Genomic DNA, 17,808 nt, shown 5'->3' with positions numbered 1-17,808 from the left:
CAACGCGGTGCCTTTGCTTGGCCGTGTTACCGTTTCCACCTGCTGCTTGCAGGAAAGGAGAGGCCTCTGCAGGGCGGCTCGCCGAGGAGCAGCGGGACCTCCAGCGCGGCTGCGGGTGGAGTGCTTCTCGGGGCGGGTTTTGGAGCCAGACCGAGTGGGTCCAGTGGAGCTCTGGGGTGGGCGCTCAAGGCCCTGCCCCCAGGGCGAGCAGCCCGCCTGATCCCCTGGGCTGAAGGCCGTGGAGGGATTCCTGCCAGCTTCTGGCGGGGTCGCCTTGGTCCGTGGCTTGCTGATGAGTCTGACCTGAAGGGTCTCTGGCCTCCTGCCATCGCAACTGCAGCGGGGTGGTCCCTTCAGTAGGGAGAGAGCTGCATCTTCACCCCGTGTTAAGGTAACTTGGGTTCAGATCGTGCTGAGAGAAGGGCAGTCCAGATGTACCTTTACCCATGTTAGCTGGGCAAGGTAAACTCGGGGGTAGGATTTCCCAGCCTACAAGGCATGCTTTCAGTTTTGCCTCGGTGTAAGTCACCATCTGCTGGGGTTGTAGGAAGGAGGGCAGAGCTGACCTTCAGTAGCTACAGGGAGGTGGCTTGTCTCCACCACTCACTTTGTTATGCACCTGCTTTGCAGTGAAGACAAAGCTAAGGTAATAGCAGTGGATGAGCTGCTCCTGCCACTCATGCTACTTATTGGCACTCTTTCTCTGTGGCCCCCAGCGTGCTCGCCTGCACCTCCATGGGAGTGTATACATTTCACTTCATAAGCATTTCTTCCAAAACCCCGTGTGCAGAGTGTTGCCATTTAGCTTTTACCAAGGCACTAAAGATGAAATTATAGCTACAGGACTCTTGTCCCAACCATTTATTAGATGATGGAATTTCACACCTAAGCCAGGCAAGGTTCTTCTGGGTAAATGTGATATCTTTTATTAGACCAACTAAACAGTTGGAAAAAAGTTCTTTGCAAGCTTTTGGGCACAAACACGCTTCTTCAGGCATAGGGAGACTCTGCTGCTGTTCTATGTTCTCCAAGGTGGAAAAGAAGTTAAAGTAAACAAGAGGTCTGTGAAAATGCAAATGAGTGGAAGTGGGGAAGATAATGGGAAAAGATGGGTGGGGGAAAGGGAGGGAAATGTGTGAAGGAATGCAAGTGGTCAGCTGGAGGCAGGTTACCTGGTGTGTCAGATGCCAGGCAGGTTGTAATGTGCCATAAATCCAAAGTCTATATTAAGTCCACGATTTTTTGTATCCAGTCGATTTATGAAGTGAAGTCCATAGGCTTGCTTAGGAAAGGTGTTTTGTAAGTTCCCTTTAGAGGATTAGAACTGAGAGTTGGGAGAGAAGTGATTGTCTTGAGAAGTGTGCACCCACAGGTAATTGGATATTTTTGTCTTTGATGGACTTTGTGCAGATTCATTCTGGTGTGCAATTGTTTGGTTTCTCCTACATATTTTCCCTCAGGGCATTTAGTGCATTGGATGAGAGAGATTACATTTCTCAAGGTGCAGGTGTAAGCAGTGGCAACATGTAGGGAGTGCACGGGGTGCTTGTGCACCCTCTGATGGCTGCGTTCACGGCTTAGGCAATGGGCGGGGGGGTAGGCAGGAACACTGGTGCCCCCATTGCAACTGCTGGCTGATCGCTGTGCTCCATGCAGCCACTTTTGGGAGTGGTTGCAGTCACTTCTGGGAGTGGCTGCAGTGATTGGCTGGTGCTTGCTCCCGGAAGTGGCTACAGCCACTCCTGGAAGCAGCTGCAGTGAGCGCAGCAATTGACCCCAGCAATTGGCCATTATGGGATCACCTGGGGGACCCCCCGCATCGCCCACCAGGGGACCCCCCACTCTGGGACTGGTCAGAGGGGGGGCATATGCCCCCCCTGACTAAGGCAGCACCAGTTGCCCATGGGTACAAGATCCAGCAATGGTGCTGATTCTGTTGTGGAGAGTAGTAATTGTGGGAGTGGTGGAGATGTGTTGGCAGGTTTTACCTGGCATGGCCTGGATCCATTTTGATGTGGTTTGGTTCATAGGAAGTTTGCTTCTGGTGATGAGGTTAGTGAGGTTCGGTGCTTGCTTAAAGGCTAGGGTGGGTGGTTCTGGAAAGATCTCTTTAAGAACTGGTATGGGTTGCAATGGTTTGAGGATTTTCCATATAGGTTCCAGGGAAGGATGTTATGTTATAACTAATGGTGCGCGATTTGTGGGGATTTTCTTTTTGTGCGGCAGCAAGTCTTTGAGTGGTATCCCGGTTGCTCTTTCAACTTCCACTCATTTGCATTTTCAAAAACTTCTTGTTTACTTGACCTTGTTTTCCACCTTGGAGAACACAGAACAGCAGAGTCTCCCAATGCCTGAATCAGGGTGTTTGTGCCCGAAAGCTTGCAAAGAACTTTTCCCCAACTATTTAGTTGGTCTAATAAAAGATATCATATCTACCCAAAGACCCTTGCCTGCCTCTGTCCTAAGACCCAACATGGATATAACCAACAGCCCTGCCATGTGAAGCTGGTACTTTTTCCAGCAGATGGACAATAACTTGATCTCATTTCCCTAGAATAAGGGTTTGGTTGTCACTTGCCACAGTGTAATTTGATTTGGGTTAGCCCGGTGATGGATATTTTAATTATGTGATAGTCTAAGTGCTTTTGAGGAAAGGGCGTTTTTACAAAATGTTTCCTATCACAGTGTGATGCAAAGAGTTTTGTACTGAAGACTCATGTCTTTGCATCCAGAAAGGTATAATCCATTCACATTGCACCATGCCTCCACAAGAAAGTATCCCCAGTCTCTGTGTTCATGGCATGGCCATGTCAGAGTCCAGTGAATCTGTGAATTCTGCTAAATACCTTGTCACAAGCACAGAAAGGAAAGGAAAGCACAGCAAAGGGTAGCCTGGGGCTACAGGGGAATGAATAAAGTGCAGAGGCAAGTGTTCAAAGGATTTCTTCAGCCAGTGTGGTCAGTTCAGTTTTATTTTCCATGGGTACTAAAATTCTCCTTGTAACTAATAAAAAAAAGTCTTAGAAATGGAAGTCTCCATTCCTGCCATATCTGTATGTTAGGGTGTCAAGTCCAGTTCCCTTTGTTCCTTTTTTTTTCTTTAATTTGTTTGTTTTTTTAAGTATCTCATAATTCTGAAGTGGTTCCTTAATGCTCCTTGGCTGCTTATTGGTTTCAGAGGGAGGGGGTCAGCAAGTCAGTCTCCTGGCTTCTGTTGCAAATTCTGCCATTTCAAGCCACTGCACCTTTCTGGGCCTTAGTTTTTTATCTTTGTGAACCTGGAATGGTACTTGCTTTACAAGAGTGTTGAGGAATTTCCTACTCTTAACCAAGTACTGTTAAGATGAGAAATGCAATAGAAGTGCCGTGGAGTTTTTATTGTTGGGCAGGAGCTAGACTAGAAGGCAGCCTTGTGCCTTGATAGAGGCAGGAACGTTCATTAAGCAGCTAAAAAACATCAGTCATTGTTTCTATGTTGCACAGAAAAGGGGTCCAGTGGAACGTAAGGATGAAGCGGTTCATGAGGCTGCTAAATAAGAATAAAAACAAGAACCCACCCGAGGCCCAGCTGCTGAAATTAGCGGGACAGCTCTGCCAAGATTTCCAGAGTGTTTCTCCCAGCTTGCAGAAGCTAGTGCAGGCTGTGATGGGGTGCAAACACTGGATGCATTTCCTCACCAGCATCCACGTAGTCCGAGCCTGTGTGTTTGTCCATATCCACTGGGGTCAGCATGAGACAGCCTGTAGGCTCCTGGAGGTAGGAACATACTTTTGGTCACAGTGAACCTGGGGAGAGAAAGTGAGATTAGACCTCATACTTAAAACACAACTCCAAGGAGAGGATTACATGATTTGGGGTCCTCAAGGAGTTTGGAGGAGGGTTGCACAGTCCCGACATCCATGGAGAAACCATGGGGAGAAACATTTGTTCAGAGAGAATTATTTCTCTGTAAAAGCACTGAGGACCCATGTCCGTTCCCAGCTGCACTGGTGCAATTCCTACTGGAATTGGGGCTACTCAGGTGCTGAAGCTTGGCGCACACATACATGCAGTGGTGTGCCAGTGCCTGAGTAGTCAGCTGTTCGCATCACTGAGCCAGAGGTGAAATGCTGCGAGGAAGCCTGGACTGTCTCTACTCTCTCAGTATCAGCCCTGCAGAGAACAGAACTGTTGTCTGAGCTCCTTTTATCAGCCTTAAAAATAAAAGGCTGACAGATGTGCAGTAAGCTTTTTTCCTTCAAGGTGTCACTCTGTGTGGGTTAGAAAAGGAGTAGTAGGCTACAAAAGAGCTCCAAGCTTGGGGAAAGATTACAGATTCAATTGATCCAGTCTGAATCCCTGTCTATTGGCATCAGGGTGCTGAGGGCTCTCTTTTCTATAAGGGGCTCTGGTTAACTGTGTGGAGAGGGTGTGCTTAGCCTTGCTGTCGTCATAGCATTGCAGGGTAGAAGAAAAGAAAGAGCTGGTGGCACTTTGGCATGAGATCCACTACCACAGGGCTATGGAGAAACACCGCACTGATTCCCTGACACCAGTGCAGAAATTTCGCTGCAGGAAGAGGTACCTCCGGCAGGGGGTATTTGGTGCTTCCTTCACTGTGACAGGAGGTCATGGTGGGTGGAGGTTAAGGGGCTTGCTTACACCTTCAAATGCTCCCTTCTTGGGGGAATAAGTTTGTCTGTGAACTTGAAGCTTCAGCCTGCTTCCAGCATGATCAGTATCCAAACACACACTGATTTTTATTGTTGTAGTCCTGGCATCCCAGTGATTATGAATTTTATTGCATGCAGGAATCCTCCACCAGTTTCCCTTTGTCCTGAAGGTTTGAAAAATCGAAACTATCCAGAGAAGGTCCGCAGAGAGCTGCACAGGTTTGCTGCAAAGGTGACAACAAATCCAGACAAGAAGCAGCGGGTATGGTTGCTGTGTGCTGTGTTGGCACCAGGGCTGTTACTGAAGGTTTCTTTTGTGGTCAGGGCTCCAGAAATGTTTCTATTCTAAGCTGTTCTTAGTCATTTGCGACTTTCACCTTTGGGGCTGAAGTTTTGTAGTCTTGATCTGTGACCCCAGATGTGCCTTCTATATACATTTTTTTAAATTCAAGGAAAATAGCTCATGATGCTCTGAAGAACAGAGAGATTGGAAAATATCTTCCCAATTGTTAAAAACACTACTTTATCCTGATGAAGCTGTGAAATGGCTAGATGAAGTCTAGGGAAGCAGCCCTCACTGAGAAGTGCTGGAGAAAACTATTTTGATTATTGGTTTTGAGTTCACTGAGTTATCATCTGTTAAACTTGCATTTTGCTCACATGTATGTTGGACACAGAGTCTCCTCACCAAATTCTTTTAAGGTTTCAGCCAGAATATACAGTGCTGCGCAGTCCATGGGCTTAATTTGCCTGGGCCTGGATAGTTCTGTATTCTGAAGTTTCTTTTTTGTCTCTTTTTTCAGAACTTAAAGACCCTACAAAATTCCAGTACAAATGTATATTAGGAGGACATTAAGGTTATCTAGGTGAATGCTCAGAAGTTAGGAAGTGACAGTGTAAGGTTGTATGCTAAAACTCTGTCCTCTTATGCCTGGGCATTATAATATACGGCCTTTAATTATACAATCAGATTATTTATCAAATTGTTTAATATAAGAGCTAGTTTTTTCTACAACCTTAGATATGCACCAGTGTGTTAGTCAGAGTCCTAAAAGGTATTTGTTTCAATATGCAGCGAGTCATTCTTATACACGTAAGTCCACCATAGATCAATAGAATGCGTCAGTTACACGTTTGTTTCATAGCTATGTCCCTTATGCCCTGAATTGCACTTGGAGTTGTACTTCTGGAAAAAATATGTAATATATGGTGTCTGAATAAATTATCATGGTACTTGTGAGAGAGACAAACCTGTTCTATAAAGAGCCAAAATGAATCAGCCCATACAGGCTTATTGTCAGAATGAAAATAAATACAAGAAAAAGAAAGAAACATTGCAAATTGATATGTACATATCTAACATAGGACAAATTATATTATTTAGTAAATCTGGTTGTTTAATGTGAGACTGTAATAATCACTACATGCAAGGGAGAAAAGTTAAGTTACACATGCAATTGAACTGTGCTATTTCTGGCTTCTGATCATTTAGTAGAAAAGTTTGTTGCAGTTTTTTTTGTGCAATGGGCAAGAATTTCAAAGGTCCATTCTAGAGTCTCAGATTTCTTAAGGGCAGAAGGGCCTGTTATAATTGTTCAGTCTCACTTCCTGCAGGCAGCATTTTCTGCATCAAGCCCAGTAACCTTGGTTCTAGTGGGTAGTTTGCCTGCTCCATTAAAATCATAAAGGCAATTAACCATTTACTGAGTTCTGTCAGTTAAGTGTACATCTGTTAATTGTGTGGAAGGCAAAGACTCACTGGAATACCTGGGACTCCCTTCTCCAAATGGGATGCTTAAGGAGAATGTACTGTTTCTACTTTCTTCCTCTTCATGGGCTAATTGATCAGGGGTGGCTGTGTGATCTATCCAGTTTATGACACTCCTTGGTGGTTTTGAAGCCCACACTGTCTGATTGGTTTTGGAAGTGGGAGGGACAAGCCTAGTTGTTTGGATATGGTTTATTCTTTTTCCCTTGCTCCTCCTGGGTTTGCAGGAGGGTTTGGCTCGGGACACAAACCTGCAACCAAATCAGGTCTATAACTGGTTTGCCAATTATCGTCGCCGTCAAAAATCCCGGTTCAGTCAGGTAGAGAGGCTTGTCAGCTCCACTCATGAGAAGGTTTCTGCCCACCAAGCAAAGCACCAGCCAGAGAGTGGATCTTCCATGCCACAGACTGCAGGTTAGTTTCCTAGTGGATCTGGGAGGTGGTAGAGGCAGCTGAGAGGCCAGCAATAAGCAGAAAGGCACTCTTTGCTACTACTGTTTCCTTAGGACCAGCAATTCTGCACTGCTCAGTCAAGTAACTATTGGAGGACTGCTCTGGTCAAGCAGTCTCTTTCTACTAGTAGCCATCACTGTGTGGAAATAGGCCCCCAGTATCAGTCACCCCCTCTCTTCATGGAGCAGGGATCAGTGACTGGCTATGGGAGAGGTGGCCCTGCTATTGCAACTGGTTGTTACGGTAGACACTGTTGGGTGGGGGAACAGCAGAAGTCACAACAGTTGCCAGTGCTCAGACACTGGTGAAATTTGCAACATTCCCAGGGGCCTGGCATGTAGCTTCCCTACCATCCTGCCCTTTTCCTGCCTGGCCTGTGAAAATCCCAACACTGCATCTGCTGTTCTGTTAAAGAATCATAGAAGAGCAGGACTGGAAGGGCCCTCAGGAGATCATCTACTCCAACCCTTGCTCAAGGCCAGATTGTGCTTTTTTAAACCATTCCAGTCAGGTGTCTGTCTCTTCTGCTATCCTAAGGTTGTATTGGTAGTGAGTGACACCTAACCAATGAAGACTAAAGACTTTTTCAGCAGCCCAAGTAAGGGAATCCCCTTCCCTGGTTAGTAGGTGGTTGTCCCCATGCAGCCTTCAACCCTAAGTTCAGTAAAACCCACAGCTGAGTATTTTCATTGCACCCTCTCAGAGTGAAAACAAAACTGTTTTTGGCTCCTCAGCTGTACTGCATTTAAGACTCCCAGGGGTGTCCCTTCACTTGCCCTGTCTAATGTCTTCCAGATGAATTCTATGCAGACCTTGGTTCGAGGCGTGTAGAGCTGACCTTTGTGCCTTGTGACCCAGGCTGGGAGCAGTCGGCTGCAGATGCGGATTGTTCTGCTGTTAGGACGTATTCAACATTGCTGAATTCCAGGTGATGCACGAGAGTGTCTCATCACTGGGCAAAATGATCTTTAACTTCCGTCATGGGACTGACCCTTCCCCCAAGTTGGCAGTTCCCAGGGAGGGCTGTGTGGAGAGTCTTGACTCCTTTCCTCGGTGGAAATGCCCCAAGATCAGCCTCAGACAATCTGAGCAGCTGGCATAAGTTCCCCTGCCTGCTTGCCAGGGGTGGGCCTCCAGTGTTCAGCTGTGTGTCCCACTCCACAAGAGCAGCAGCATAGGCTGGGTTGCTGTAGGTACTGAACAGCTGTTTCTCCCCTTAAGAGATGCTGCTGTTGCTCTTTGTAGACCAGCATAATCCAGCCTCTCATTTGCTGCATCACTACAGCTTTCTGCAGGGCAGCCCATTACAGGAAACAAGGTCAAGCAGAACTTCTGCGACTGCTGTCAGCACTGAGGAGCCTGCAGCTTTCTGCACGGAAGTTGACCTGGAGCCTGGAACAAGCCTTAGCTCTGTCATCCTGGAGACCAGAGAGGCATCCAGTTGCAATGCCCCCAGCCCCTGGCTGGAAAACCTTGTCCCATGCTGCTATGGGCCACTCCCCTTCCAAGCAGAGGAGTTGGATGGGAGGCAGCTGATGCCCAGTACAAGAGGAGTCTCTGGTGCAAGCAGCTGGGCTGCCCCCTGGAGCCCTGGCACAGCAGGTTAGTGGAACTGCCTGGTTCAGAGCCGCTGTGGTTTTGCAAACTTCTGCCTTTGTCTCTGACCCTCCTGCTCCCCCAGACAGCCTCTGTAGCATGGTAGCAAGGAAGGAGGGCAGCTGGGTTTATCCTAAACTCAGGAATCCTGGGCCTGACAGCTTGGGATCAAATCTGAGAAATGTAGGCCACCAGACCTGGACTAAGGTTTATTTTTCCTCCCCAACTATCTCTTTACCTGGGATGCAGCCGCTTCTGTGAGATGGTGCTTCCCCAGGCAGCTGGGTCCTGCTTGCTCTGGCAAACTCCCTTTAACTGTTTGCACTAGCTCTGATGTCTGGGTCTTAAATCCCTCCCCCGCCCCCCTCCCAGTTCTTAACAGCTTAGTGCTGCCTATCCATGCACTCACCTGGATGCACCAGTTCTTCCCCCACACACCGCATTTCCCCTTACCACTTTCCTTTCTCCTCCCTTGCTCTCCCTTCCTTCCCTGTTGTCTCGTCCTCCTGCCTTGTCTCCTATCCTTCCTGCAATTCTCCCCTTCTCAAAAACAGTCTCAATTTGACACACCATTTAGTTCCTCTCGAGCTGAGATCAGAGGGTGGATAAAGGGGCAGGGAGAGCAGCAGGCAGGAGCACTGCAGCCAGGTGCTAGCTAATTGCCATGTCTGGTCCTGGGTGTCTGACTGTAGGACTGAACTGAGAAAGGGGCTTTGACCATGGCTTATGCATCTCCTGAGAAGAAGGGGCAGGAGGAGGCTGGGCTTGCCACTTGAGTCTCATTGTCTGCAGCTCTCCTAACATGAACATTTACTTCAGCAGGTGTCAGAGCTCCCTTGAGCTGGGTCCCCCCAGGTGGCTGCATTGAGGCCAGTTCAGGAAGCAGCAGTCAGCAGGCAGAGTTAGAGATTGGAAGCTTCATGCTTAGAGAAGGACGGCTAGGGTCTCTGGAAGCCGTTCTTCCTTGCAGGTAACAGGAGCGGAGGGCACAAGGCCTGCTGAGGGGCAGCAGTGTAGATAGCTGTGCCAAGTGCATCTCTGGTCTCCAAGCAGTCCCTGCCTCTGAGTCTGCATCTTTCACCAAGAGCCTGAGTCTCCCATTGTGCTTTCCCTTTTTAAGCATTTACACTGGTGCACAGTGGATGTAAAATGCAGTGATTTCCCAGGTGAAAGTGGTTCTGCGTGGTGTGGAGCAAAGTGGATCCAGGTCCAGTAAGAGAAGGCACCGACGCCTGTATCCGAACAGGCTTAGCTTCTGAGCCACTTGCTCAGCTCATCTGTGGCATAGCATTGATTCTGGTGATCCTGCCTTGTATATTGACAGTTGGGGTAATGAGGCCTGTGTGAACTGTCCAAAAATAGCTTTTGGAGACGTGTAGTTTTGTGACAAGCTTTTTCTACAGGGCAGACTGTCACAGGCCACAGCTTTCTGGTTCTGCTCTTGGGTTTCTGCCCACACAAAATACTTCATAGTTGCAGAGTTTGTTCTGGTTCTTGCAAGTTCAGTTCATGGTTTGCACAACCTTTCCCTGTTGTTTTCATGATGTGCTCCAGCAGCAAATGCTGCAGAACAAGCATCATGAAGAAGTTTTCATTTACTTAGCTGCAGACCTGTCATATCAGATAAGTAAGTGGGGGAAGTTTTGTTATTCTCATTTTACAGATGAGGGAGATCAGGGTGAGGGACTAGAAGTGGACCTCCGCGTTTCCTAATTCCCAACTCTCTGCTTAAAAACTTCTCTTCCCTCCCCTGTTGGCCTGATGCCTACGGCTATTGCTGTGCCTAGCATATCTCATGTTTTGGCTGGATCTAAAACTGCATGTTCTGGTCCTGGAATGAATATGTGCTTCTTTTTAAACTATGCCAACATATGGGGAAATCCTTGGTAAATGTCACCTTGCTGCAGTCTGTGTCTTGGGTGCATACGCTTTGTCAGGAATCCACCCACCACTCCCCTGGATCGGGATTCTGGCAATGGGAGCCCTGCTGACTGCAAGGACACAGATTTGCTGAAAGCAGTTAATTTATTCTCCTCATCTCTGCTGCTATGCATTCATTTACTGGCCTACCTAGTTCCCTTGCAGGGGTGGGGATGGTCTTGAAATTGGCATATAGGGGAGGTTTTGAAGTGGCGTGGATGCTGAGGCACAGACGTTTCTCTGGCAGTTGGGGGGCTCCTAAGTCACTAGAGCACTCTTGAAAATGTTATCCATGGAGTCTGGACACCACCAATGGTTGTCCTTAAAATGGCATGGGCAAGACTAGTAATCAGTGTACAGCAGCAAAAAGGTGGAGACCACTGTAACTGGAGGTTACATGGCATCAGAGGAAAAGCTCAAGCCCTTCATGCTCACGCTCACACTCACAGCCTGGAAGAGAGGTCCAGTCACTTGCTCTCTTTCTCTGACCACCCTCTGCCCCTCAACTGGTCGCTGATAATTGCAGGGGCAGAGCTGCAGGCTAATCAAAGGAGCGTTAATCGGCTTCTGTCTCATTTTAAAGGTGCTTGCCCTGACAAGACTTGGGCTGAAAGCTGATTAGAACAACTCCAGCTGATTTCCTGAAGGGGCTTTTTACAGTTGGAGAGAATCCAGAGGCTTAGGACTAAATCCAGCTTTGTGATCTGGGCTCAGAGCTGTGATGTGGGGGTGTGAGGAGGAAACAGGCTGCGAGTTTCCTGCTCCTCCATCTGGCCCTGCTGCCAGACAGGGGAGCTTGGTCCAGGTAGTGAAATGGCAGGCTGTGTGCCCCAAGCAGCTGCTTGTTATTAAGGCCAGCCTTGCAGTGACTTTTTCACTCCTTTGATTAGAGCAGATGGAATTTGGCACAGCTTATGAGCCAGACAGAGCAACGCTCCCTAGTGATCTGCATTTCAAACAGAAAAGCCCACTGCACCACAGGCATCATGAGAACCAGGATTTTCCAGCCAGCCTGTTGGTGCAGGGAACTACAAAAGTTAAGATGCCCATTGCAACTTGTGGATGCTCCATGGATTGCTGGGAGCCCAGCTCAAGCTGCTAGCAAGTCTCCTTCCAATGGGCCCTCTGCTTTGCGGTTGTTGAAACCGAACATCTGTGAGGGGGAGTATTGCAGGGAGCAGCACCAACTGTGCTGTTAATGCAGCAGGCAGCATCTCTGAGAGAGTCACTGTGGGAGAGGAGTGAGAGTCCTTCTCTGTCCATCTCCTCAGTCCCATCCCTCTAATTCTGTTTGGTCTGTTACATAATATTTTATTTTTAATATTTTTTTCTGTCTTCATAATTTATCTGTTGTTTTTTTTTTTGCGGGGGGGGGGGTTGTTTTGTTTTTTTACTGCAAGTCTCCCTCAACCTCTTTTGGAGAGGGGGACATAGAAATTTAACAAATATCCTTAGCTTAGTGCTACAACTAAGATCTGGCTGCTTCTGTTGTCCCTGGAGAGGACTGTTGAGGGAGCCAGACAATAGGTGTGGATGAAGGAGGGTCTGAGACTTGGGACTCCCAGCTAAAGGCCTTGAGAGACTAGAGGAGTTGCTGAGGATGTTATGGCTAGTTCCAGAAGCTTTGTGTTTTGACTCGAAGATCATTGTTTCTATGATATGCTCCAAGATAGACACAATCTTTGGTCAATGTCTGCTTGCTGAAGAAAGTCTATTAGGCTCCCCTTATATGTGTAGGTAAAAGCACAACTGGATCTAATGTGTGATGTGCACAGTTGCACCTCCTGCCATGATATATGTGCATGGAAAGAGACATGATTATGGGATCACACATTAGATCCAATTGTGCCTTATTGCCAGTGCAGGGGGAGCCCAATCCTAGGTTGCCCCTGCATCTGCAAGGAGCAGGCACCCATGGCTGTGAGTCTGCTTTGCTGAGGGGGCTCCCGGCCATGGGTGCTACATACAGCTGGTACCCAGAGCCCCTGCAGCGTGACAGGGCCCTAGGTCCAGACTGAGCCTCATGCACAGCTGGGACCCAGAGTCCCATTGGCTGCGGGAGCCCTGGGTCTCAGCTGTGCGTGAGGCACACCTCAGACACAGACCTGTGTAAGCCCAGCGGTTCCACACCTGTAGCTCCCAGCCACAGGGGACGCTGCTACACATGCAAATTAAAGCTCAGTGGCAACACATTTTAGAGGTCTGCCTTTATAGCTAGTTGGAACTTTCTATTGTGTGATAGGTACTTTGCACACACAGCTGGTTTCAAGGTAATGACATAATTAACCAGTTAATTGCACAATACCTGTAATGTGCAGAGGGGGCTTTAGGTACAGAAACAAAACTAGATATCTAGGTGCCATTCCTCATCACCACTCCTGGCAGTGACAATGCTCCCACTTCAGGATCTCTTATCTTCTTTCAAACCCTGATGGTTGGGGTTGGGGATGTGCCCTGGGTTTTATATAGTCCTTACCAACATATGCATAAAATCTTCTCCCTCTGCAAATACATTGTCCTGCAGGGTCCCCTCCATTCCAGCTCCTGGGAGTCTATTTATCAGAGAGAGGGGGCATGATTGCAGAGGAACACCCAAAGGGTACCTAGATTCTGATGTATGCTAATGGTTTTCTTTTCCAGTTCTCCACAAACTGTGCTTGGCAAACCCCAGTGTCCCCCTGTGTCCATGCCCTGTTTGGAGGAAAGCCAGGCTTTGGAACATAGCCAGGTAAGGGAATGCACTCAACCTACAGAAGAAAAGACCACAGTACATTCATTTTGGAGTATGATCCCCCTTCAGGTGGAAATTGGAGATGTGGAAGTTTGGACTTCCTTTAAGAAAATCATCATGGTGGGACAGAAGTGAAACATGTCTCCTTCTAACTTTATCAGGAGGTGCTGAAAAAAATCCAGCCCTTGAAATTTTATGCTGGGAAGACCATAGGGTAGGAAGGATCTTTTAAAATTGTACTGCATTAACTGAGGGAAGCTTTTGTTTTGTTGGGGATGGAATATAGCCGTGGTCAGTAGGGGAGGTATCAGTGGAACTGGCCTAGACGCAAGCTCATCGTTGTTACCCTCATCCCTCTTTCTGAGCTCCCCCTGCAGGGAGCTGTCTTCACAAGGACAGATCTCCAAGGAGTCATTTGTCCTGTTCATCTTGAAAATCTGATTTTGATGCACAGCCTCAGAGATGGGGGATATTCTAGGATGATTTCTCTTTTGGTGCCAGCTGCAGCCACTGGAAATGGCCGTTACAGGTGGTCCTGAATTGCTTAATATAAGGAAGCGCACAGCTATGCTATTTCCAAGGTTTCCGGCCAGAATCATGGTTTTGGTGCCCTGGCTGGTGCTTTCAAATATGGCAGTCTAAGATTAGTCACCTAAATCAATAGTGACACCTAATTTAGTACCCTGATCTTCTTGGGTGCTGTGCAGTCCCAATCCACGTTCATTTAAAAAAAAAAAAACAACTCAGGATGTTCGGTGCTGGATTGTCCCAGTGGAAGCTTCTATGTGCCAAATCCTTTCAAATGTTTGGCTCTTTTTCAGATGCCCACTAGCTGTTGAGCTTGTTAGCAAATCAACCTTCTTTGCATACTGACACAGGTACATTTGAAACATTTTCAAAGGGACAGCTTTTCAGATGGGCTCCCACTGTTTGTTACTTTCTTACCCGTGGAGGAGCCAGGAATGATACAAATGTAGCAAAACCATCCTAACTTTAAGGCTGGATGAAGCTGTCTTATGATTGGAGCAGTTTTGCTGTATACATTTTGTTCCCAGTTTATCCACCTGTAACAACTGGAATACAACAGCTGTTGATCTTTTGAAATGGCTTCAAATGTATGTGTGTCCATAGGGGAACTTGCATTTCTTCCAGTCTCAGCCATTTGCAAGTGTGGTATTCTCTTTAGGAGACTGCCGTTGAATATCTAAAGCTTAATTTATAATGGCTTTCTCCATTAGCATAGCTCACTATAAGCAGTCCCTCCTTACTCCCTATTCAGGAGACCCTGAATCATGACCGCATATTCAGTCCTGTGAAAGGAAGTGCAAGTGTTGGGAAATTCATAGAATCATAGAAAACTAGGGTTGGAAGGGACCTCAGGAGGTCATCTAGTCCAACCCCCTGCTCAAGGCAGGACCATCCCCCAACTAGATCATCCCAGCCAAGGCTTTGTCTACTCAGGTCTTAAAAACCTCCCAAGGATGGAGATTCCACCACTTCTCTGGGTAACTTGTTCCAATGCTTCACCACCCTCCTAATGAGAGAGTTCATCCTAATATCTAACTTAAACTTCCCTTAAACTTGAGGCTGTTGCTCCTTGTTCTGTCATGTGCCACCACTGAGAACAATCTAGCTCCATCCACTTTGTTTAACCACCCTTCTGGTAGCTGAAGGCTGCTGTTAAATCCCTCCTTAGTCTTCTCTTTTCCAGGCTAAATAAACCCAGTTCCCTCAGCCTCAGTCATGTCCCCCAGTTCCCTCACCATTTTCATTGCCCTCTGCTGGACTCTCTCTAATTTGTCCACATCCTTTCTGCAGTGGAGGGTTCAGAACTGGACACAGTACTCATCAGTGCCAAATAGAGGGGAAGAATCATTTCCCTCAGTCTGCTGGCAATGCTCCTGCTAATGCAGCCCAGTATGCCATTAGCTTTCTTCACAAAAAGGGCACGCTGTTGTCTTGTAATCAGTTTATTGTCCACTGTAACCCCCAGGTCCTTTTCTGCAGAGCAGCTGCCCAGCCAGTCAGACCCCAGCCTGTACAGATGCATGGGATTTTTCTGTCCTAAATGCATGGCTTTGCACTTGTCCTTGTTTAGGAGAGCAGTCCCATGCTCTCAGTTAAATGGGAATTTAGGAGGAGTGAACTTTGTGTGGCAGATTAAAAGATTAAAATCCTGACAATTCTCCTTTTTAATGCCCAGTGACCCTTTTTTTCCCCTGCACCTTCTCCAGTCTCAGTCTAAGCATGTTGTTAGAGGACAATTAATAGTGCCCAGCAAAGACAGGGGAGAGAGGTCTTCTGTTACTAATTTATCAAAGCTGTATGAAACAAAGCATGCACCCCTGAAGCTGTTGCCACTGTTGCCTCTGTAGCCTGTATTTTTATCATGTACTATTTAGCTCAGAACTTCTGTGCACAGCCAGAGGTTTACGCAGGACAGTGCACAGCACATCCCACCTGAGACTGTGCTTTATGGTAAGTGTGCATATACAATTTGATTCTGTTTTTCTGAGCCATTAGATTTGGATGTGACACCCATTCCCAAAGTCTTTCTTGTTGTTCCTAAAATGGGATTTTTCCCCCCTGCCAACAGGGCTCAGAGCAAGAAGCCAAATAGAGCACTGTTACAGTAAATCTTAAAAACAACACCCAAATTAGACTAATATCTTTACCATGGCAACCTATACTTTCCTATACTGATTTAAAGTAACAGCATCCCAAAGATGACAGCTAGAAATCCATTGCATGGGGAGTAGTGGTGGAGACACAATTCTGAACTGAATGATACTTAAACGCCAGGATCCCAGTGTGGCAGGAGGCTTGGGGGTGCCTGTCACTAAGAGGTCAGGTAGCTTGCAAAGATGTTGGCAGGTGCAGGCCAAGTCTAACTGGGGGGGTCATCTGATCCAGGGAGTGAGCAGGTATAAGTCCAGGCCCTGACTGAAGCTGGGAGTAACATTTGGGAGCCTGCTGAGAGAACACCACGTCAGCAGAATAGCTGCAGCTCCAGAAGGCCAGCTTCAAAAGAACACCTAAAGGAATCTGGAGGTGTAGGTAGGAACTAAGGGGCTGCAGGAGGTTCCCAGGTACCAGGAAGGGGTCCAGAGCCTAGGGAGAGGCTGCAAATGTGGGACCAGCAAGGGTCCTGGAACCTCAGAAGGAGGCTCAAGTGAAAGAAAATATCAATGAAGATGCCACGTGCATGCATGGGGCATGGTGTGGGGGGGATTGGAACCAGATAATTAGTCCATAAAGCACAGGCTACATGGACCTGGTGGTCATTTGAAAGACCAATTTAGGAAGCTCTGGGGCAGCCTCTCATTAACAACAGCCCCCCCAAAACAAACAAACAAACAACAACACAAAAACATACATCAAGGTGTGGGCAACGAGAAGGGGATTTGCTTAGAAAGTGAGGGCTGCAGGGACTCTGGGGGCTTCACAGCCACCCTTGGAGAGGCTCCCTACCACACCCAGGACTCTCCTTGGACTATTGATGTATTTTTTTTCTTGGCCTCAGATTTCTTGGCCCAGAGAGCACTTAGCAGCAGTTTCTATCTTCATTATATCAGCGTAATCTGCTGGAATAAACTTTTTTTTTTTAAAAGAGGAAGGCCATGTCTGCTAGTTCCATTAAGGGAAGTGTCTGCAGCTCTGACAGTAACAGAACCCCTTGTGAGCCTTTGAGAGCAGTACTTTATAGGTCTCTGTCTCGGAAAGTGGCCTTTTTACCAGCCACAATATGAGCCAGATAAGTAGAAAGCCTTTCGGTATTAATAATGAATGAGCCTTTTCTAAGATTTCCAAAGCATGCCATTGCTCTGCAGCCAGATCTTTTCTTTTGCCTTGCTGGACTCGCACTCTGATTTTGAGATGGGATTAGAAACATGATGTTCCCAGTAGCGTGGACAGGGCATGAAAAGCCTTACACTGTTTTGCATTTGTCAGAAGGGGACATCTCCAAATGTCTATAATGGTTATTCAGGTGTTCAGGAAATTGGGAAGGTATTTAGGGGTTTTACATTGATATATTTTCCACACGTGTCATATTAAGAGGGATAGTTTTAGTGTGCAACAGCCATGGGCCTATTCTTGCAAAATCTGACTGCTTTCTGGGAGAGGCTGAGAAACGTTCAGCTTCTTTGTACTGTGGCTTGTTTTAGGAAATGTATGAATCCAATGGACATCTGTGAACGAGTCTTAAGTGCCTCCTTTATAGTCAGATTCCAGAGCTATCTTTCTTGCTGTCCACAGGCTACTTTGATGGGTGCATCTCACTGTAACTGAAGGAAATAAGTTAAATTAAATGGGAAACAAGGTTAATTCACTTTGAAAATGTTTATTTCCCTTCCTGAGCTTGATTTTTTCATCTAGGTAACCATTTCTGTTTTGAGCTAGCGGAATAATTTCAGCAGAGTCTCTTTTATTATTTTCCTGCTTTCTTGGGGATAAGTGCCATGAGCAGAGGGAAAGATAAAGCTAAGCATATTTCTCTCAGCCATGAGAGAGAGCAACACTGCACAAATGCTGCTTTCCATTTTTATGTTCTTGCTTTCTATAGATGACTTGCCCTCTGTAGTAGAGGGTGGTAGTGGACGGGTTCTTCTCGACCTGGAAGGACGTGGGCAGTGGGGTTCCGCAGGGCTCGGTCCTCGGGCCCGCACTGTTCAACATCTTCATCAGT

At 47.1% G+C, this 17,808-nt stretch overlaps 1 protein-coding gene across 2 annotated transcripts in view; it reads left to right on the top strand.

Moving 5' to 3' along the window:
• The first annotated feature begins 210 nt into the window (after nucleotides 1-210).
• Nucleotides 211-17,808, top strand: part of ANHX (anomalous homeobox) — a 20,223-nt gene continuing 2,625 nt past the window's right edge. The window contains exons 1-9 of one of the 2 annotated variants that reach the window (XM_019539169.1): nucleotides 211-391; nucleotides 3,484-3,757; nucleotides 4,437-4,561; nucleotides 4,792-4,915; nucleotides 6,649-6,835; nucleotides 7,670-7,802; nucleotides 8,160-8,476; nucleotides 9,293-9,440; nucleotides 13,031-13,118. In XM_019539169.1, the coding sequence (XP_019394714.1) occupies nucleotides 3,509-3,757; nucleotides 4,437-4,561; nucleotides 4,792-4,915; nucleotides 6,649-6,835; nucleotides 7,670-7,802; nucleotides 8,160-8,476; nucleotides 9,293-9,440; nucleotides 13,031-13,118 (1,371 nt within the window). In that variant the 5' untranslated portion in view covers nucleotides 211-391; nucleotides 3,484-3,508. Of the gene's footprint in view, nucleotides 392-3,197; nucleotides 3,758-4,436; nucleotides 4,562-4,791; nucleotides 4,916-6,648; nucleotides 6,836-7,669; nucleotides 7,803-8,159; nucleotides 8,477-9,292; nucleotides 9,441-13,030; nucleotides 13,119-17,808 lie in introns of those variants that run through there. The other variant, XM_019539168.1, reaches the window with a different exon arrangement.

Source organism: Crocodylus porosus, unplaced genomic scaffold (genome assembly GCF_001723895.1).
Source record: "Crocodylus porosus isolate Cpor-Errol unplaced genomic scaffold, CroPor_comp1, whole genome shotgun sequence".
Classification (NCBI taxonomy): Eukaryota; Metazoa; Chordata; order Crocodylia; family Crocodylidae; genus Crocodylus; species Crocodylus porosus.
Note: the sequence above shows the minus strand (reverse complement) of the source record. Positions and strands in the feature narration are given on the sequence as shown.